We start from the raw sequence: 24132 nt of genomic DNA, 5'->3' as shown, positions 1-24132 counted from the left end.
TATATCATCTACTGATTAAGTGGACAACGTAGATCCGTCTTTTAACTTTTGATAAATATCTAGTAGTAGATAAGTAAAGAGATGGACAGCCTCTGTGCCTTATCATTTAGTTGAATTTTTTACTAAATTTGAAAAAAATTGTAACCGAAACACCGGAACACCGAAATAGGAATTTTGTTTATTATATCACTTCGGACTTAGCACAAATGTTTATAATTTGGCTACTTGGTCTTTTACTGACCTCAAAACACCGAAGAAGGAAGCTATCAGGTCGACTTGTAATTTTTTAATGTGAACTACAGAATCTAGTATAATAATTTAATTTCTTCGTTTTAAGAAATTAAACGTACTGTGAATACAAAAATAAAGGTTTATTTTTTCGTATATTGTTTTTACACTTGTGCAAACGTTCAAATTCGTATTAACATCGTGGGGAAAACCGTCTCATCTCTTTTCCTTTCATATTTGTAATACGTTTGTATTCTTACATATTTATAATAATTGGTAAACGTTCTAGCTTATTTTTCTATGGAAAGAGCATTTGAGGTTCTCTTTTTTCAGAAATGTGGCGTTAGTGATATTAAAAAAACTCGTTCTTAGCGTGTTATTTACAAGAAGTTTATAAGCCGTTGGATTTAAAAACAGTTCTGGGGTATGTAAAACAAAAGGCGAAAGGCCTGTACTTAATATAATCATTTAGTTCTTTAAGAATCACATTATATTTATCTCGTCCCATCGGTACGTATTATTATAATATGTTTTATTGACAATCAATCATTGTTATCATAGTCTTAAAGACTTTCTGTCTTTTTTATCTTAAATATTTTTTATCAAACCATTGAACCGTTATCGAAATTCGAAATACAAATGTTACTTATTCATATAATAATGTTCTCCCAGCCGAGGCCAAGTATCTTATTTCTATTGAGACTTGCCACTATAGCGAAAGAGTGTATGCGTAAAAAATTAACTGTATATTTAACGCGTAATATATACAAAAATAACACTATATAAAATTACTAAATCGGTCTAGAAGGGACGGCTCTATTAACAATTAACATGGCTCTATTAGCCACCTATTTTATGATATAACAGAAAATTAGTACGCCGTAATCTTTAACTTCTAACACCGATAGTGGGCGCTTCTAAGAATTTTGTATATAATACACTTCGTTGTTTTAATATCTGCAGCGCTGCTGTCGCAACCTTGGAGCACGTTACAAAACATTGAAATCGAGATCTCAATCACTTTCGCTATTGGGAGTTACAGTACAAGATGCTTTCAAGGTGCAACTAGTACTTCACGCTCCAACATATTATATCATAACCACACAATATATTTGAACATGACGTTGTCCTTTACCGCACTGATCTAGGCTGCCACTGGTTACATTTTTATATATGATTTTTAAATATCCCCGGCTATGCACCAATGGGCATTCGGACTGTGTGCGCATTTTAAAATTCGCTCGAACGGTGACGGAAAACATCGTGAGGAAACCGGAATGCATAAGACTCAAAAAGCGGATAGCGTGTGTCAGGCACAAGAGGCTGATTAGATTGACAAAGATCATGATTCAGAAATCTGAGGTCCACACCTAAAAATGTTGTAGTACTAAAAAAAATTGTTTTTTATCTTAAAAATTAAAATAGTACTAGGTCAAAGAAAAAATATTTACTTCAACGGTTCATGAAAACATACTCGTCAATGATGATATATTACATTGCTCTAATAAAAAAGATACAGATAAGAGACGAGCGACGCATTAAACATGGAATTAATCCGGACAAATATTTCAACCGTCCATAAATATTAAATCTAAGTTCCAATGGATTTCTTCTGCTGTAGTACATAGATGCTGAAAAACATAAAATTTGTGATAACTAAGTAATTAAATTAATAAATGCGTAACCATGTAGAATAGCGTTTTAAAATCACATAACATTCACATCGACCGTGACTTTAACTTAAACTGAGAGCTATCACTAGATCATGCGCAGGAGTCAGTCTGTGTGTACGTTTCCAACGTTCTTGTGATTACGGATAAAAATATTTAAGTGTAAGTTTTTTACAATTTTTATTTTTAATTCTATCTTTTGTTTTATATTAAAAAAAATGTTTTATGTGTATGCATAATTGCAGTTTTCATCTAACACAAATAATAATGTTACTATTGTAATGAAGTTTATATTCATGCTTTTACGTGTATGAGTGTGTTATATTTTCGGATTAGGTTTTACAATTAAATCAATTATATTGTGTTCATAAGCTTTTAAAAAATATTGTTTGGTAATTCCAGGTTTTAAAGTGATTGTAAAAAATGAACTGTTTAAATAATAATAAAATCGTGTTAACTTCGTAAATAGGGGATGATCATACGATTTATGTTTTAAAAGCCTTTGCTACGTTGTTATATAGTCTTAAGTTTCTTCGGGTGCATTGCGGCTTTTTTAATTTTTATAGCAAATACCGAATCTTAGTTTAGAACTGTATAATTTAACTGGATAATTTAAAAAAGTTCTTTAATTTCACAATTTTGTTTTTTAAATGCATGTTCATGTGCCTTCTGTTCCTGGCACAATTCGTGGATTTGATGACTTTTCTTAAGACTGTCAGAAAATGATAACTATCCGCTCGCTTAACAATTACAGTAACTTAAATAGCAATTGTTCTATATTTATTGACATGTACATCGAACACATATCCATATTTAAAACAATGGTTTCCTGAGCTATCTTTCTTACTAACTCAGACGCAGCTGCCAGCGTCACGTTATGCTTACCCAAAATATTACAGAGAGTTGTTGACATTTGTCAGAATATGACGCTTCAAGTTGAGACTTGATTGATGCTTGTTCAGGTGTTCATGTAAAAAACCATTCTTATTCTTTAATCATAATCGGTGGGTGCTATGTACTTCTTGATTTTCATAATTACTTTGAATTGATGAGCAAGTCCTCTTTTCACTAGTCAGATAGACGCATGTCTTGACAAATATTTTTGAAAAAAGAACCAGTTGCAATATAAATAATACCTATGTTTAAGTTATGAAGAATTCATTAAATAAATTCAAATCATATGATAGACTTACGTTACTTGCTATACCAATTTTTCTTTATACTTCAATGGTTCAAGTTTTGTCTTAGAATATGAAAATGAAGTGCGCTAAATGGCTGAGCTTTTTTGGCATGCACTTCTGAGACCTGGGAAAACAAAAGACGTAAGACGGTGCCTTCATTTGTAATTGGTCGAACGTCATGTCGCGTGTCAACGCTAATTGGACTAGAGATGATGTTGACCAATCAGAATGAAACGAAGCGTACAATCGTGTACTTGATACCCGTAAGGTGTTTTCTTCTAAGGTTCAAATGTAATCATGTAAAAGAAATTAACACAAAATTAACTTTGATATTAAGATTAATGACCACGTTTGTCTCCTAACTAAAAGTTTGGAAGTAAGTTTAGTAGGTTTGGAAGTAAGCGGCGTAATTTCCTTTCTAATATATAACAATGTATGTATATATATATATATATATATATATATATATGCCAAGAACCTGCCGATTGATATACATCAACGTAAGTAAACGTTCGCAAAATGATATATTAAGTATGATTTAGTGCATAATTAACGAAAGATAACAGCTTGCGATAAAATGTTACACTAATACTTTCCGCGGAAATACATACTCATTATATGAAACTCTTTTATTCTGAAATAATCATTTGCATTTTAAACTGAAGTTTTTAATGGGTATATATCACTAAAAAATCTCTTTAAACATACAAGCTCTTAAACCATCGTTAGAAAGAATAAACTTAGAAAACATAAGATAATCTTGTACAAAATTTATTCATCATTAGTTAAAAATTAATCCTTATTTTATAAAAATACAATCTAAATGATGGAATATTACATTTTAAAACCAATGTAGTTTGCATACATGTAACAATAGCAGTAATGTCAGGAGCGCGACAAATGTATATGAAAATAATTCATCAACTTGTTTTTTTTATGTTGGTTATCGTTAAGCTTTTTAATAACTGATCTGGTAGGCCATTTATTTTCTCCCAACATAAATTTTGTTTGCTCTCGAAGTACAGAGCAGATCTAACGTTACAGCTCTGGTCTATGGTCTGTACGTCTTGCTCAACTCGTATTTTTATGTCATCACAAAGAAAGTGAAGACATTTTTCTGTTACAAGATTTTAGTGGATTATAACAAAATGTTTTATTATTTAAAAATTCTTTAATCATTATCACACCCGTAAAATATAAATGTAAATACAGTTTATTGCATTCTTTTAATGAATATGTATACAGCCTTATGATAAGGAAATTAAACTATAGTTTGCATTAGGTTTATGAAAGGCGCACGGTAATCATGAGATCGGATTTACGTTTTACAAATAATAAAAACGTGTGACAAGTATGAGAACGCTATACTTAAATTATATACAATTTCAGAATTCCAGTTGAATTGTTGCATATCCAAAGTCGCTACATCCTTTAAGGTCTAGGTCTCAGCATTCTGTATTTGTTTCGTGATCAATGTTTTTTATGATAGGCAAATAGAATAGGTATATTTTTGAGTATGCTGGTACTTACGTTTTCGTTCACCGTGTGAGCGAGTGTCCAATGAACAGAAACTCCATTGGAGCACATCCGGGATGCGTACCTACGACCTTAGGGATAATACTGCTATTGTCTTGTTATCTATGTCTATCCGCAATTAAATTATATCTAATAAAGCCGGGTTCAATAGGGGATTGCTATCCCCTTTCGCTCATCTTGGACGCGGAGCTGCTGGATATCCAAATTTTACTTATGATTATTCTATAAAATCTATCATCAATTATACATATATTAAATTTTATTTTTTACATGTACATGCTCAAGGATTAAAAGATTTGCAAAACCATTCAATGACGTTTAAAACATTCTTTCAAATGTAACGTCAACATATTCTTACCAAGCGTTACTAATGTACTTTAGATGTTTACCAAGTAAACACGATGAATACCAACTATTAACCATGATAATATAATAAATAACTGTAGTATATAAACCCAATTGCTGACTTATAAAATATAATGTAGAGTGTTACGGGCGACGCACTTGACAAGAACTTTGATTAGTTATTCTGTGGAAATATCATCTGTGGTTAATTGCAATTAATTAATCAGTGGCACTACAACCTTTATAGGTCTGGGCGTCATATTTATGTTTCTGTTTAATGATCATTTTAAATCTAATAGGCAAGCAGGTGATCAGCCTCCTGTGACGCACGCCGTTGACTATTTGGGTCTAAAGCAAGTCAGTTTCCTCGCCATGTTTTCCACAATCGTTCGAGCGAATGTTAAATGCGCAGATAGAAATACAGTCCATTGGTGCACAGCCGAGGATCGAACTTCGACTTCAGAGATGAGAGTCACAAGCCAATACTGTTCTTAAGCAACTTGGTTAATTGTAATCGTAAATAGTTTTCAGTAAGGCGCGCTTGCATTTACGGAGCACAAATCGTTTTGCAGACAATGTCGGGTCAATTTTAAAACGAGGTCTAAAGTTGTTGCCATGGTAGCAATGTTACTTCAATATAACAAATAGTAACTATAGCAACAGGATATAGCTTTATTCCACATTGTATAATGAGGTTTAGGTTTCCTAGAATAATGCGTGTACTATTTTCTCGGTAATTACGGTTAGCCTGAGTAACTGAACTCCACACACATGAAACACCTGTATAAGCTGTCGTTATTTCAAGTCAGCCATATAAGAAGCAGGGCGTGTTAAATTTATAGTCTCGTAAAGGATAAGTTTACGACGCAAAATAGAGCAGAATTTTAAATCTACGTACGTAGGGTACGCCAGTCTCAACATTTTATAAGATTCTAGCATTATGAATATAGATAGCTCTGTTAGTATTGAACCCGTGCTGATAATGACCGACGAAGTTTCTATTTATATACTATAGGAGCACTTCCACGGCCCTGAAACGTATTGTAAACCATTCTTATCACCGTGAAAAATGAATATGGTATTACTTATTCGTATATATTTTATTATAAAACATAGAAACCGGAAGTTCTTTTGAATAAATGAATTTTGAAAACGTTATTCATTCCTACTAAAATAATTCAATAAAATATTACTACATGTAAAGATAATACTTTTCAATCAAGACAATAGGTTATTGTCGCTCATTCTAATTCATAGCGACGTTTGGAAGTCCTAAATCATATGAACTGACCTTTGTGGTTAAATGAGAATAAGGAAAATCGCATATTATAAACGAGACACGTTAATTTTTGTATTATTATGGAATATAAGATATAGTTATAATTTATTGCACGCCACTCATCGGCAAAGAATACAGAGGGTGTAGGCCGAGAGAAACAGACGCCGTAATAAACTCTCAGTACTCTTTTAAAATTTCAAATTATAATACAAAATGACTATGGCAAATATAGATAGAAGAAACCAGAAAGGAGCACCCGTTCAAGAGTATCACGCATGGCCAGCCAATAGGTTTGGGTAATAATATTATTTAATGCTCATATGTACACTGAGGAATTATTTCTTACGGGAAAGTGATGAGTATATAGGTACATACCACTATAGGCACAATATATTTTGTTGGTAACGCTCCCGCTCTTCCGCAATGAATCTTTGTAGCTTCCTCCAGGAAGCTCAAAATAGTCCCCTATTTTGAGGCAGTTTGACCTCATATTTAATCTCTTAGAATGTCCCGGATATGCTCATTTGAACTGTTAATGGAACATGGATCTATCAAATTTTATGAGTTTCAGCTAATATACGTTTCCATGGGTCAAACGAGCGTGAGCGTCAGTGTTATCCATTAAATGATAATTTTAATTTTCAATTGTTAATAAATGCACATAAAATTTGGTTGTTGAATTTAAATAGTCGTGAAATATGGAATATAATTAGATGTAGAGTTTTTATTTTATTCATAATGATGGAGCAAAATATTATTTACTTTTGCACAACATTTTTCCTTAATATATTAATTATTTCTTAATAATAAATTTTGTTTCCTTAATCAGACGATGAATTTTCGGTCGGTATAATATATCAGTACAGTTCTGCTATTCTATATAACAATATGTATAGTTCTAGTTGATCTACAACTAAATTAAAATAATGAAAAATTACAATTAAGAAACTTTCGTCTTTTCGTTATAAGATCAAATTAGAATTATTATGAAATATTAACCGTCGCGGAATATTTCGAAAACTTCAACATTTTGCGGCGGCCCAAGCTGAGGTCCGAATCTCGGAGGAGACGCCCTTGCGCTAGTCAGAAAGAAAGAACGAACTTTGTTATACTGTTAATCTATTAATAAACATTGTGTTTATTTAAAATATTGATTAACCACGCCGGTTTGAAGATAGTGTTTTTACAATAAAATGCGAAACGAGTTTTTTGTCTTATATCAGAATTGTCAATGAGTGATATAATCGTGTAGTTAAAACGAAATATTTCAAAATGGAGAACGCTTCGTCAGAAGTTAGAGAGAATGTACGTACAATGTAAGTAAGTTTTAACAAGGTATTAACTCAATTTTACAAAAATACTGTATTTCGTTTTAAAATGAATACATTGAGAAAACAAACTAAATAAAGGAGGAATTGAATAAATTTATTCGAAAAAATTTACTGTTTACCCAAAACAATTCTTTTTTGGGTTATTTTTTTCTCTTATTTTATTATTTATTACGGAGTGTATCCGTTGTATCCGCTTATGTACCCGATCCTGTTTATTCTGGGTATGGTGGGTTACGACCAGCGACGCCTCAGAAGAGAGTTAGCTGTGTCAGTGTATTTACTTAAGATACTTACGGGTCGGGTTCATAATCTGGATATTATGGAGAGACTGGGCCTACGGGTACCAAGTAGAAACCTGAGGCTTCCGTCAAAACTTTTGCACATTCCAACTTGGTTAGCAAAGCGCCACTCAGCGAGCAATACGAATAATTAACAAAAAATTCTACTGAGGTAGTATTTGTTTGTACCCTGGCTGAGTTCACAAGAGATGCTTGCTATATTACTAATTATAAGAAATAGACATATAAATATTTTTTTATGTAGGATAAGTCGGTGTAGGTATTATTTTGAGGATCTATAGAATTAGTTGTACCAGTTAAGGTAGAATAATGATGTAGAATATAAATTATTTATAATAGATATTGTCCAAAAAAGGATTAGTCACTTCTACGTAGCCTACATAGTCCTATTATACCAATAGAACTATGTATTCGAATCCCAAGAGTGACGTAAGCAATGACTTGCGTATGTCAAAAACGTTTTGCATTTGATATATAGAGATGTCTGTACTCTGGATCTCGGCCTAATTTATAAATGTTAGGTTAAGTTCTATAATAACAACCTGTTCAATTAATTTAAGGTATTAAAGCGAGTGTAAGACTATAAAGTCAGAAAGTAGTCGACCTCAGTTTTATAGTACGTTATTTACAGCGACTTGCAACACATGCAATTAACATGAAATGTTAATGAAAAACGACAAGCACGTTTCTATTATATGATAGAATTAATAAATAAAAAAATGCAATGCATCCAAGAATATTTGTTTCTATGCCATGCCGCGTCATCGATAAATGTACATAGAGATAGATGAGAATATAGATAGGTACAAGTTGCACGCTTAAACCACTGAGCCAACACTGCCGTCGTAAAAAATCGTCGTCCGTCGTTCCACAACCGAGCGTATTTTAAGGCAGTTCTTGCCAGGCACTCCACTATGTGGAACCAGCTGCCGAACCAATTCGACTACGAGTACTTCAAAAAAAGAGCGTACCAATTCTTAAAAGGCCGGCAACACTCCGCGAGCTCTCTGGCATTGAGAGTGTCCAATGTCCATGGGTGGCGGTATCACTTAACATCAGGTAGCCTCCTGCCCGTTTGCTTTCAAACACCAATTGTTCTATAAAACATTAAAAAAAATATAAATAAAAATCCGCTGTTACTTGCGATGTTGATAATCTTACATGATTATCCGTGTATCCTTCCCATTCAAAAGTCCTTTGTTATATTCAATGAAAAATTAAAATTTCGAACGGCTTGTTGTTTACGCAAATGGCCACGGTCACGATGCATGACCTATTCGATTATACTTCTCAATAAATAGATATTGAATTTATTTACACACTGTCAGTGTCAGAATGTTTTCAACATAAATTTCGTAATAGTATGTGCCGGGATATTTCGGTAGCAAATAAGTGGACCAATTGTCCTACTGTTGAAATATCTTTTATACTATTGCTAAAAAATAAATATAAATCAATGAGTTTATTATTAACGACAACCACTTATTGACACTACAGATAATAAACGTATTTTGGGTCAAGCACATAAGTGAATTACAATAACCGTGTCAATTGCATGATATCTGTAAACCTGTTTTTGACGTCTGACATTTAGGCGGCATTGTTATTTTATTTTAAAAAAAATAAACATACGAATGTGTTATTTATTACTTATTATGAATTATTTAAAAGTAATTCTTATTTTTCCGGTATATTGAGCAAATCGTATTCTGTTCTACCCCGGGCGTTTATTATCTGTTCTTCTTAAACCAGAGAGTAAAATGGCCTAGATAACAGGCCATAAACTCCAAAAAAAAGAGAACGAAAAAAATTACTATTGAACATTACACTCTAAAATTGATGTTTATTAAAGTTTAAGTAAATATTATATTAACATTTTATATAGTTCCACAGATTAGGTTAGTAAACATGTTTTCTCTGTTATCATGCCAAAGACGTATGAAGTTTGACAATAATGTTTCTAAATACTTATGTGAACTTGTACCAATTAAATTCATATTATTTCATATCTTGTTAGTTTGCTTATATTACTGCTAAACCGCGAAACCAATTTTAATCAATTTGGTATACCGTATCGGAATAGATAGATAGTATTGTAATTATATGAAAGAGGTAGATATAATATAACAAAATTTCAAAAGAACAAACAATTGGCCTTGCTAAATAAAGTTATCTTTAAAATCATAACAATCCTTCTTCATCATCTAAAATCATTACAATAATTCATTTTAGCAAATTAGGTTATAATTAAAGAACGTATTAGTCCTAAATTAGGCTAGATAGTAATGTTCCATGATGTCTTAGTAAAGATACATGTAAAAAAAATCAATACAAATTGACTCGTTAGTTTTATCAAAGGCAATCTGTCTTAAGCTGGTAGTATTATATCTTCGTATTATATTCTATATGGTATATTCTGTGGGTTGGTTGACCAACAAAACCGTAGGCTACACCTCGTTATATATTTCTTATTAGATTACTTATCTTATCTATATAGAGGATTTCATCTGCATTAAGAAGTTGTGTTTTCTATTTTTTTTAATCAGTTATGATCTGTCTTGTTCTTCTGTTTTTATTTATGAAATACACCGAGAGAGAGACGAAGAGAGGAAGCAATTTTATAAAATATTTTATTTAATGCGCAAACATTCGTACTAGATAAGGATGTTAAATTCAAAACATAACGATTATATATTAAAAACATCCACATTTAAGAGCAAAGCAAACAAGAGTCGACGTCGTATGAGTTCAAGTGTTCGATTAATAATATTGTACATTATTCTTTGATACTAAATCAGTTCTAGTTTCATTGTAATATCTTTAGCAGTTACTAAGAACTCCGCGAATATCATGTGGGTCACTTTTATACGTCCTTTTTATAGAAACAATATTGTTTAATTTTTCAACATTTCAAATAATTTACGCTGTAATAAAAAGATAAAAGTAGTTTTAAAATGGTGCAATCAGACTTTTACTAGGAAAAAGAATACCCTTTAATTAAAACTAGTAGCACCACGACCTTTTAGGCCTGGACCTCAGATTTTTGAATGTGTTTCATTATCATGTTTTTTTTTATAATAAGCAAGTCATCTATGCCTGACAAACAACGTCATCAACCTTTATGCCACCCGATTGCATCAATATTATGTAATATTAAAAATATTTCTGCAATATCTGTTATTTATAGTTAAATGTACTCTAACAGTTGTAAAATTTACGTAATTTGTTGTTACCCTTGCTGAAGTAGACTGTAATCAGGGTTTACAATCTAGTGCGATAGTAATTAAGGATTATGTCTGATTAACATTATGCACTTACGAGAGAATAACGTACTTTAAAATTTAATTTCTAATAGTTAAACGTAGCTTCACTTGTGTGGCACATCGAAGGTCTTACTGGACAAATTATATTGGAAACATATTAGTGGTTCATACATAAGCTGCATTTTTTGCTGTGGTAAAACAGAGTAAATATGGAATTTACAATAACCCGGTTTGCCCGATAGCAATTTTATTTCAGATTTTTTTCTGATGTGACTTATGCGCAGATATACTTCGTATGTGTCAGTATCATAAAACACAGAACATCAGGTTGATCACATACTTACCTATTACAAAAAAACAAGTGATCACGAAATACCGATAAATCTCTTTATTTATAACTTATGGTACTCCCAACAAAATAGTCACTAATAGTACTTTAATTACTCCATACAGTCCTCACTTCCTATTACAATTATGTTAAGTTATATTGTTTACTACACTTGCTCTTGGTTTTACTAGCTTAAATAGGCTAGGCATTAATGGCTATTTGGATTAATGTTAATGCGAAGTAAAGTACAAAAAAAAGCGTTATATTTAGATAAAAAAATCGAAGAGCGGTAGAGATACCTTTCAAAGATATGACTTTTCTGTAACAACACATATGGCTTTTAAAGGTTTCCGAGTGTGTCCAACGGCTAAAACTTTCTCTTTAAAACGGTAGAAAAATTGTTTCGCTCGCGCAGCGCTAGATACCGCTTTGCAAAAAGTTTAGACTGAACAGACATCGGTGGCAAATGTTTTTATATGTATAGCTATTGTAAATGCCATATTTAAACATGGAAAATACTAGCTATTATCGCTATTGCATTTACACTTCTTCATTCACAGGACCAAATTCACTCTTCCGGTGTTAATATTTATCGTATATGTTGAAATGATAGCAAAATGGAGACGCTGCATATCGAGACGTAAGTAATTTTTTATTATTATGGTTAGTGACGTTAAGAAGTATAGGTTTAAATAAATAATCCACTTAAGAATTTTTCTAAACACAACCAATTATAAAATATAATTTTCATAATATTTCGTGAATTCGTGAATAGTTTTATTAACCATTTCCCATTCCATGCCAAATTTAATTTAATTTGGCATGGAAGTTATTTTATGATACCTACATTTGTGTAGATTCTATGCATTTGTGTAAATCAAAACCAAATAAACACTTGAAAACTTTAACCGGATCTACCGAATGATTACGCGATGGATTATTGTTGTCCAACTACATTCTATTACCTTTACACACAACACAATATCTAGATACGAGATTTCATCTCAGTAAGTCAATAAATGACAAAAAATATTACCACTAGTAGTAACCTTAGAAAAGACATTTTTCATTATTCTTTGGAAAAATTGATTAAGTTTTGAATAACTGTGGTCTCCAAGGCGTTGACTGAAAGTTGGTCTGCGCTATGGTATTTGATTTAAAAAACATAATATTTTTACAGTGTGCCTGATACCTCAGCGGTATGTTCTGGGGCTTATGGGTCTGTGGGCTTTATGCAACGCTTATACAATGCGTGTTTGCCTCAATTTAGCTATCACACAAATGGTTAATAATAGTAAGTCTGGCGACGATTCACACTACGACCCCGATGCCTGTCCAGATGATAGTGAGCTGTTGGTGAATGGAACTGCTCCTTTTAAACCAGTAAGACAATAATATTACTAATAATATTTGAAATAGGATACGGTGTCTTTAGATTAATAATTTTTGAACAGCTTCAAGGCAATTTAGAACAATTGTCTGCCTGGGCCGTCGCATGTAGACGGTTTGAAGTAGTTAATTCAGGGAATTATTGTATCTCTAGGTAGTTAATTAAAGTTCGATATTCATTCAAGTCGCTAGCATTTTGATTTAAATAAAGCAGCTTCGAAAACGTTTAACTATCTGCCTGACCGAACGCCAGCGTGTTGATTAATAATGTAAAACAAGAGTCCGCCATGATTATTTCATTTGTAATTGTTATTTCGGTGTGATCGTGAAGAACTGAGAGCTTGGATTCCCTGTTTTGTTTTATTGTAAATGATTAGGTTAGGTTAGTATTGTTGCTTAGGAACTTTAGCGACTTGATTGAATATCGATCTTTAATTAACTGACTAGAGATTCAATTAACTCTCTGATTAAACTACTTTACTGCGACAGTAATACTGCCTTAAGTTGTGATATTTTTTTTTAACTAGAACGTATCTACCTTTATACGTTACATCATAATTTGATGGAAAGATATAAATTAGTACAGTGAAGTAAATAAAGACACTTATAGAAACACATATTATTTATTACACACAGTGTTTACAATATTCTTAACCTACATAGTTGTAATAATAATAAATATATGGAAAATTAAAACAAATTTACAAAGTTTGGTCCCTGTGATAGTGTGTGTTCCTTTATTGCTGACAGCATTTCCTCGCTGTATAGCGTTTCATATTCGTTGAGCGAGAAAAGCGGAGGTGGCTCTGGGGTCACCGGTACCATCTACCAGGTACAATCTGAAATCTTTAAATCTGCCACAGACAAAGGGAACAAAATCAAAGCTGGAGGAAAGACTTATACTACAGCCGTATATTATTTTCCTACTACTCTGCGCCCGCGCCAGATTTTTAACTTAACTTTACAGTAAACTATAAAAAACGTTAAGGACGTAAGTTTTTAAGTAATATATAATTTATTTCAGCACGCAATATTCGACTGGTCCGAGTCAACCCAAGGTTTACTCTTAAGTGGCTTCTACTATGGATACGCTATCACCCAAATACCTGGAGGTTATCTGGCTGAGAAGTATGGCGGGAAATGGACACTAGGTTTAGGATTGTTAAGTACAGCCTTATTTACGCTATTGACACCAATCGTTGTTACTGCTGGAGGTGCAACGTGGCTCTTTATTCTACGTGTCTTGCAAGGAATGGGTGAGGTATGTATAAATTATTTGACCTCTAAAAGCTTTCTTTTCCTTCGGGTTACCTTTTAGGGTACTGTTGCAACGTCTTGAGGCGATAGTAATACGATATTGTCAGTTTATCGACTGCAGTTTTCTGTGAATTTGGTATACAATGAACGAATAATATTCGAACGGTCTATGTTAATACTTAGGTAGTATTGACAATGTTTAGAAAATGAAAAAGAAGTCGTAATTGTCGTAGTGAAGGAGGATCCTGCTATCGAAGAGAACCAGCAAACAGCGATTGACATACCAGTCTGCAGTAACTCCCACCCATCTTCTAGCACAACTGTCGCGAAATTACCTTACCAATCAAAGAATGAGGCAATTATCATTTTTCCTTTTTTTACTTTAGTTGGCCGAACCTCGAAAGGACGAGCTTTCATCAATTGTGACGATGTTAATTACAGAATTTGAGTCACCGCCGGTGAACTTATCTAACATTTGGCGAGACCAGTCCATGCGAAGGTGTTTCTTGTTGCCGGTTAAAGTATGGGGAATCACACAACCTCCCGAAAAGGTTCCCAAAGCCTAAATGTTCGTGTAACATTTTTTGAATTTGACTCATGCCACTGCCTAGGCTTGCCCGTAACTGCTGATAGGTTACTCTCTTATCTTCCTCTATCATGCATCGCGCAGAACTGATGTTATTTTCAGTAGTCTCTGGTTAAGGACGTCCCTCACGCGGATCCTCATTGAGATTGTTACGTCCACGCTTAAAGTCGATCAACCAATTGTAAATAGTAGCACGAGATGGGGCTTCATTGAGAAATAGCTTTTTTGTTGAGTAAGCCCACAACGAACGTCATAATAAATCATGAACCAAAAATTTTCTCGCGTTAGGTTCAGTTTCACGTGTAACAAGAGTTTTAGATTTGCCGCCCATTCATAAAAAAATGACAAATGAATGCAATACTACATTAGGTTACTTAAGAGAATTTCTAAGTGAGTAAATTCTAAAATTGAAATTCAAGAAAAGTTTTCATTAGGAATGTTTCTAACTGGCCAGTTCTGAACATTTTCAGTGTTACCCACGTAATAACACAACGGAAGCAAAATCAGATGCTTAGTTTCAAATATTTTCAACGCTTCTTTAGTTTTCCGTAGAGCAATGTTTACGCGTTGTCTGTACCTATATTAGTTATAGAAAATCTCAAAGTAAATTATTAAAATAATAAATTTAACTTTCAGGGTCCAACAATGCCAGCTCTGATGGTTGTTCTAGCGCGATGGGTTCCAGCTCATGAAAGATCACTTCAAGGAGCATTGGTCTTTGGTGGTGCCCAAATTGGTAACATTTTTGGTTCCTTCATGTCTGGCTTTTTGATGGCTGGTGATGGACACTGGGCCAATGTATTTTATTTCTTTGGATGCTTTGGAATATTATGGTTTTTGTTTTGGGTAAGAATTCATTCAAATTTTATTAATGTTGATTACACGGCTGAAATACATATAATATTTGACAAAGACTTGGGTCTTATTGATAATCAATTTGTATGAAACCTAATAATAAAAGTTTTCAGTAAACAAACTATTCTTGGTTAATCTATTTTAATCTTCAATAGTCTGTGTAATACGTTATATTAAAGTTCTTAACTCGAGTACTACGATATGAGAAAACTAAAGTTGTATTCTTAAGGTTTTAATTAAATCAATTTTTTTTTTCAGACATTAGATTTTTATTTTTAATATGTACCCTCAAGTCATTACCACTATTAATCTGTAGTAATTACTTATTAAAACGCCGCGTGCGTTTGTAAATAACTGTGGCAACTTCAGACATGAAGTCATATTAAAACTGGACTGGATATTAAATCTTTTTGTTTTGGTTTAGTTTAGTTAAGAATTCCTTGTCAAAAAAGTGATGGAATTCAAAAAGTAAACGCGTATTCAAATTTCAGAGCATTCTCTGCTTTAGTGCACCAGAAACCCATCCGTTCATATCTGACGAAGAGCTTAAGTACTTGAACGAAAGTATAACGGGTTCAGACAACAAAAGTACTAGAGATCCAATACCGTGGAAAGCTATATTGCGATCAGGGCCAGCTTGGGCCCTATTGTTTGCCGCAGTGAGTATAAAATATGGCTGCCAAGAATTAAGTTATAAAGTACCTACAACGTACATTTTTTTCTACATACAATTTTAACACTACTGTTTATTTTTGAGAATTAATATATGATTGTACTGTTTGTAAGTTTCTAGAAGGTGGCTGGTGTTCGTATATACCTAGATTATTAGATAAGCCGAGTGTTTAAATATAATATAAATTCTTATGGAAAGTAAAAAATATGTTTTTACATAAAATGAGTTTTTGCAGTTTAGCACTATAACTAACGAAGCGAACTATCAAGATAATGAACAAAAATACAAAATTTAAAGCAAAAAAGTCGTGAATTTGTGCATTATACATCTACGACCCTCATCTCTTAGGTTGGCTGAGCGGTCGGTTTCTGCCTATTATTAACACTTGCTCGCCGGTTTTCTCACGAGTTTTTCGTACCGTTTTTCTCATAGTATTGTACGGTAAAGGAAAACATCGTGAGAAAACCGGCATGCCTTGACTCAAAAAGAGGGTGTGCGTTAGGCATAAAAAACTTATCACCTTCTTATGGGAAAAAACAAATGATCACGAAACAGATACAAAAATCTAAGGCCCAGACCTAAGAGGTAGCGCCACAGGTTCTTTATTTTGTAGGGACCAACTAAAAAACAATACAAAGAATGGCTGCAATTGTCAAGTGTTGTCCATCGCAGAAGATATGCCTTCTTAATCAGTTTTGCTTCAATTATCTACTAGCAGGTTGACAGTTAACCCGTGACCGTCAATTTATGATAAAAAAATATTATTTTATAATCTGAGTTGTATTTGAATTTGGCAATTTTCAGGTTGGTCACGATTGGGGCTACTACACGATGGTGACTGATTTACCCAAGTACATGACAGACGTACTCAAGTTTAACATTGCTGCTACTGGTACTCTTACTGCTATCCCTTACCTTGCTATGTGGCTCTCATCCTTCGCCTTCGGTATCATTTGTGACATCTCTGTCAAACGGAACTGGCATTCCATTAAGACTGGAAGAATTATTTATACGACCATCGGTGAGTAAGGTTTAAAAGTAATTATTGTGTTAATGATTGAGTACCTGTTATCCGAAAATCACACCAAGAGGTTTATTGGTATTGGTATTAAAGGAAAATAAGTTTTAAATAGTAATTTTTATTATAAAATTATGATTTTAGTAGGTTCTCTTTAACAGTGCGGTAATTTTGAATGTATTTCTCGATAGTAACTAGTTCCTCAACGCGAGAGCGTTCCCAGGGAGGACCCCAGAGCCTCATTATTCCCAATTTTAATTAACTACATCGCTCATTTTATTTATATTATTATTAATAATTTCAGCTGCTACTGGACCAGCAGTCTGCATCATCCTGGCCTCATATTCCGGCTGCGACCGCTTTGCAGCTGTTGCATACTTTATAGCTTCCATGGCGCTCATGGGAGGATACTATAGTGGAATGAAGGTAATAAAATATTAGTTTAGTGAGTCGCAGGTTAGTTTTTTCAATACGTTTAGTTAAAAATGTCCGTAACGAATGTAAAACACCGTGCCAATTCCTAAAAGGCATTGGTGTCTTTAGGCGGCGGTATCACTTAACATCAGGTGTACCTTCTGCCCATTTGGGGCCAATTAGGGGCAGTTCTATTAAAAAAGTTAAATATTTGAGAAATTGTTGAATATAGCTGATTTCAAATTAACTAATAATTATTATTAAATCATTCATCCCACATATAGTGTGGTATAAACGGGACCAAACATAATAATGATATCGTATTGTTCTAGAACAATTGATCGGTTCCAGGTTATTCATTTTAAACTACGACAAGAAACATTTTAAAATAATGATGATTACACTTTACAATTCTCTACCACAATTAACATAAATGTGTAAAATCGCAACAGATTCGTTACGTCGTCAACAGCTTACTAACTTATTGCTTCTAGCAAGGTCGTCAACAAGTTTCGGCATCAGACAAGGTCATTTGTTTCAAAGTTATTTTGTGTACATGAGCCAGTCTAAATCAACGATAACATCCCAAATGTATTTAATTTCCTCTGCTTTAATCTTCTTACAATATATAAACCTTACGTTTACCGTACAAAGATGAAATTTGGGAGGTAGCTTATAATAAAGGAAAACATTAGTAGATGAAACATAGATAGTGCCGCTTAAGAGATCCAAGGGCTGGTTCTTATGAAACTTTGGAAGTTTGTATAAACAGAAAAGTTAGGTGCACTGTTCTTGAAAGCAGGCATTAGTTTGATTGAGGTCCTTGAACACCTTGATATAGTTGTTTAATTACATCGAATTTAATTTTAGTTATTTATTTACTATTTTGCTTTTAGGTGAATGCATTAGACCTAGCGCCTAACTACGCCGGTTCGCTCACCGCAATGGTTAACGGGACATCGACTCTATCTGGAATAATTACACCTTATCTGATTGGTCTTCTAACACCTGATGTAAGTTCATCTCTTGTTAACTGTTTATTACTACTGCATTCATGTTTAACAGGGATTCGATACTACGACCCCAAATGCATGCATGCTTGGCTGGATAAAGATGATAGACAATATTAAATTTTCTGTAGGGAACTGTTTTGATATAGAACGTTAATATATTATGCAATTCGTTTTTACTCTAAGTCAATATATAGCTGAGGCTATAAATTAAAATTATAAATAAAATTTAAACTGTACTGTTTCCATCCTTAATATTATCTATCCTCAAACCAGCATTTCCTTTACAATATCGAACTTGTCAAACATGAAAAGTTTCTTCGAAATTTTGAAGGAATTTCAAGACAATGTTATCTGACCTGTCAGTTTCACGGATTCTAACTAAGTTCGAGATAAGATGATTCTGTTTTAGTAGTATTTTTATTGATATTTGACGAGACCTTATCTACTTTTAGTTAAGAATATATGGATTAGAACAGTGTAGGCCTTAGTAGGTTTTAGCGAGCATTCGTATCACGTCTTTTTTTTCTACGTGCACATTGTACACTCCCTCGTATTGTAAAAGAAAAATCGTAAACATCAGCATGCCGTAGACCTAAACAGTCCGGCACAGAAGGCTAATCACCTACTTGGCTATGAGAAAAAAAACTAATGATCACGCAACTGATACAGACATCTAGAGTCGATACCTAGAGTTTATAACTCCACGTATATTTTTAAGAATATATTTATCTTTAATTAATTCAATGTCCTTGTACACTTAAGTAGAAAATAGCTTTAGGAGTTGCCAATTTATTAAACGAATAAAGCAAAATCTCAATCTTTAACATAACATCTGGATAAGACACATAGTCATAACTTGCTAAGTATGAATTCCGTTTATCAAAAAGGTGTTGTATTTGACATACGTAAATCTAGACATTGGTACGTTTGAATTTTGATTCTTAACCTTATTACTGAATTCTTAAACGTGACAGAATATTAAACGTGGTTTAGAGTTCTGTCAAACAGTTTTACCTTTATACTTAACTTTTCTCAAAAGATTGTGATTGACTTTAAATACCTCCCTTATTTTTTTAAGACCACTATTGCCTTCAAAGTAGACCTAAGCGAGGCCTATAAATGTATAGAGTGCTTACGATTTGTATTCATATATAATATTATCGTGATAAATGTTGCCATCAATATTGCTTAATTTCCAGTGAACATTTGTTTTCTCTTTCGCTGGTTACAATTTACAACCTGCTTGTGAAATATTGCACAGGCACGGCATCCAAAATTTATAACTTGAATCAATGACCCAAAAATTAAAAAAGAATAAAAAAATAAATTTTGATCAAGTAAAATACATGAATGTTATATCATAAATAATAATGTTCCATTTAATTTGCAAACATCGCAATTTTGCATTGATTTCGCAACAAATTTTAATTTCAATTAATTGAAATAACAATAACCATTTCTACGCGAACAATTACCATAATCTACAATGTTTTAATTTTTTCATTAATTGAATATATTAATAAATTTGAAAACTTTGGTAGTCATTGTCATTTACGACGATTATCTATGGTCGACAATGCTTTACCTATGTGATGCTCTATGGCTTAAGCCCACTGGCGGGAATTTAAATGACAAGGCATTAATGGTGGACGAATAGTCATTAGATTAATATATTTTTGTTTTTTTGTTCACATAATTTGGCATTATGAATATTGTATTTATCATGTTTTAAGTGGTTTACCTTTTTTTTTTAAATTCCAGTCAACACTAAAACAATGGCGAGTCGCGTTTTGGATTTGCTTTGCTGTTCTGGTGATAACGAATGTAATCTATGTCATCTGGGCGGATGGTGAACAGCAGTGGTGGGATGATATAAGAAGGCATGGTTATCCTGAAGGCTGGAAACATGGACCTTTGAAAACCTCTGACGACGATAAGGAAAAGAGTAAAAAGAAGGAGGCAGAAGGTACTGCATTATAGGTAAAAATCAAAGGGAAAAAAATATTTTGGACCTGAAAAACTGCACTATAACATTACTAAGATTTGTTTTTGTATTTCTTTGTAATTACCGCACTGCTGTGACTTGTGATATGTTGTAATTAAAATAGATACGTCTTATTACTAAGTGCCGATTTTTATAACATAATATAGTCCTTATTGCTACGATCCGTAGATAAAAGTCATTTACAAATATCATTTATAAGTAATGAAAATATTAAGTGTATTATCTGAAGTTAATGTTAATTTTATGTAAAGCACAAGGTTTTTTTATAGGAACAACAATTTTTCTTGCCAAAAAATAGATAAATAAGTACTTGCTATAGTTAAAATTGATTCCTATAATACCATTTCTGTATACCCATCCCATTTTTATCACTCTTTTTCCGAGGTTCGACATTCTAGAGTCTTGGGATTAACCGATAAACTAACAATGTTTTAATCACATCCTCAGAATCAGAGTGTAGACTTAAGACTGAGTGTAATACGTTAACTCAAGTTGTTGATTTATGGAAGTCATACTTACTTCTTAGTCTCGACTTTACTTTAAGTATATTTTAAAGCCTTTTGAAATATAGATGTCAATGTTAGTAAGATTAAATTTTGTCACATAATTCTATAAGGCGCAATTGTTTTCCAACCTAAATACTGTCTCATAATAAAACTCCCACATATTTTAACAAAGCCAGCATTCGGTTTCTATATTTAATAAGTTGTGATGAAACTATAACAAAGATATAATATTTTATAATAATGTAACAATTTTACTTATTGTGAACTTGGTACAATGTATATTTTGGTATAAACGAGTACTTACCTCATATTATTATCAATATCTATTAAGAATATTGCAAATTCAAACTTATATTTGTAAAGCACTCGAAACGTTGTGGTATGTAAATAATCGAATAGATTCGAAAGTACCCAATGGCATGTGTAAACAAGTATTATTATACTATAGTCGCTATTGCGAACATATTTTCGCATTCAAGGGATACATAGATTATACGTATTTCTAGTCTCTTATGTATTCAAGTCAAGCGTTTCCTATTAAACGTTTACATATATTTATAGGTCATTGATAGGTCGATCTACAAGAAAATATTTATAGGTTATAAGTAAATATTGTCATAGCTTTAAATATTTTTTTGAGATTGCATTAGTGGTACAATTAGATTATTAGAAAAAATATTCAGTGAAAATTTTTCATTGTCAATGCTCTAATTTTAAATTTGGAACGGAAGACCAGCGTAAGTAAACGGATTATAAAAGTAATGGTTTATATCGCCGAAGTGTTTAATCTAGTTCTAAGGGCTGTATAATGTATAATAAGTATTTACCACGGAGTTAAAAACATGAAAGGTCAATGACACTGACACCGTGCTTAGTGATTAAACAATCATATTTAGATTTTGCTCTTGTGAAATGAAATAATTGGAGTACAAATTACTGGCGGATACTCTGATCTTTCTAACATAAATATATACCGAGATATTTAAAATTCTTATTTGATAAAGAGTTTGTAATAAGAACATTTTTATATAACTTCAAAACTTTTCATACTGTGTTTTTAAATGTGTAAAAACGAAGCACTTTGAGAGCTGCAAAAAATTATTAGGTAATTGAGCATTTGATTGTCATTCTCCCATTGAGTGGCCTTGGTATTTGAGAACCTGTCAGTAATTTAGAAAAGCCGTAAATGTATCATAAATGAAGTGATTAATTGTGTATATAAAATGTTTAGTATCCAGTTTAAATAAATTATTTGAAATCGAAGTATTTTTGAATTTATTATAATTATATACCCATTGCAACACTATACCATGAGTTTGAGAAAATTTACAATGCTTATGTTCCTATACGATATATTGCTTAGCATACTTTATTGCTTAAGGAATAAAAATGCTACTCTAATCGTTTGAAAGTGTATAAATTTTCTTTCTTTGCATTTAATATTCGCTTGTACGGTGAAGGAAAACATCGCGAGGAAACCGGCGTGCTCTAGAAAATCAGTTACAAATTTCTATCTGAGACTAAGGGGAGGTAGCGATAAAAAAATTCTTTATGAATAATTTTAAATTGGAACATTTCATTTGAAGATGGTTAAAATTCTCACTTGAAATGCGTCTTAGAAGGAACTAGCTGTGCTCCTGTGCGGTTACGCCCGAATCACTTGGAGACCCGTTGTCAGCTTACGAGTACATGCGAGCGTCGTGTTTGACCATTATTTTGTTCCGGAGTTATTTTAAATATCCTAAGTGGCATTTTTCGTGTCTTAACCTTAGTTTGGAATCCTAGCAAAACAATAATTGTTTTAGGCTCTAAATGTATATATGTGTATTTATAAAATGGAGGACAGATGTAAATGTGTCTGAGTACGATATTTCACTTGATTGTATTTGTTTGAAGAGTACCTTCGCAATTTTGTCCTAAAAAGGTTTGAAGCCTTCTCAAGTAGGAAAACAGATCAGCATTTAGTCTCACTAATTACAAACAATTAACACGATATATTCACACTGAATCTTATCCGGATTAATGATATGAATGAATAAGTTTTGGCCTTGAATGTGGTATAATGAATCAAGTCGACATTGCTAATGGTCGGCTGATTTGAATAATGATCGCTTTATCAGTCATTGAGGATTATTTAAACAGCTCTATAGTAGCCATAGATTTACGGGTTTAGAGATGTTTGGGAAAAAGAATTTTAGAAATCTGAAAAAGTTGAAAAGTTTTGCTTGTACATATTATGATTATTATATAACGCACATATGATATAACATTATATACAATAATTAATGGCAACATAATTAACGTTTCAAAATAAATTCAGTACTTTCGTTTTTTGCAGTTTTTAAATGAATTCGTTTTCTTTGGTAGCACAAAAAAACAGTGTTTGGATCTGAATTATAGTTTTAACTACAAATCGATAAGTTTTTTGTTAAAAAGTCTTATGCAAACACATATTTAATGGCAACACAGTTTCTATATCGCAGTAATCAATCAATATATGGGCATAATATATCTATTTTTAAGCAAATATATATCCCAGTAAAACACTATGTGCAAACTGTACTTTTAACAAACACACTCCCTTTGTTAAGCTTTTTAAACCTAACCATACACTTCAATTCTGCATACATATAACTCACTTATTGCGTAATCAGATATTTATATTCAAACACGTTATTATGTAAGTCTGATCCTTTTAGCAAGTATGTAAAATGTAAATAGTTATTATACACATTGTCCATGAATATAAGATTATTCGTCGTTGACGTTTGCAAACTGTGCAGGGCAAAGTTAGTGATGCTAAATCGGGTCTCGTGTGTATGCACTTACATTAAGTATATTATATTTTCAAAACCCTCTTATTTAGAACATGAAGTTTAGGTATATACTTAATTTTAGTATGCCAATATTAAGAAAGCTTTGCATAAGAAATAAAAAATAATGATATTCAATTACT

At 32.5% G+C, this 24132-nt stretch overlaps 1 protein-coding gene across 3 annotated transcripts; it reads left to right on the top strand.

Moving 5' to 3' along the window:
- Window positions 1-1913: 1913 nt before the first annotated feature.
- On the top strand, window positions 1914-22439 carry LOC123717084 (putative inorganic phosphate cotransporter). 3 transcript variants are annotated; one of them, XM_045672882.1, is made up of 10 exons: window positions 1914-2060; window positions 12021-12100; window positions 12641-12843; window positions 13874-14110; window positions 15329-15538; window positions 16039-16206; window positions 17025-17241; window positions 17543-17664; window positions 18549-18665; window positions 20427-22439. In XM_045672882.1, exons 2-10 carry the CDS (start codon window positions 12067-12069, stop codon window positions 20643-20645), a joined length of 1527 nt encoding a protein of 508 aa, XP_045528838.1. In that variant the 5' UTR covers window positions 1914-2060; window positions 12021-12066; the 3' UTR covers window positions 20646-22439. The 3 variants fall into 3 exon arrangements, with proteins under 3 accessions (XP_045528838.1, XP_045528839.1, XP_045528837.1); XM_045672883.1 differs by lacking the exon at window positions 1914-2060 and adding an exon at window positions 3324-3342; XM_045672881.1 differs by lacking the exon at window positions 1914-2060 and adding an exon at window positions 7134-7555.
- The last annotated feature ends 1693 nt before the right edge of the window (window positions 22440-24132 follow it).

Source organism: Pieris brassicae, chromosome 12 (assembly GCF_905147105.1).
Source record: "Pieris brassicae chromosome 12, ilPieBrab1.1, whole genome shotgun sequence".
In the NCBI taxonomy this organism is placed as follows: domain Eukaryota; kingdom Metazoa; phylum Arthropoda; class Insecta; order Lepidoptera; family Pieridae; genus Pieris; species Pieris brassicae.
Note: the sequence above shows the minus strand (reverse complement) of the source record. Positions and strands in the feature narration are given on the sequence as shown.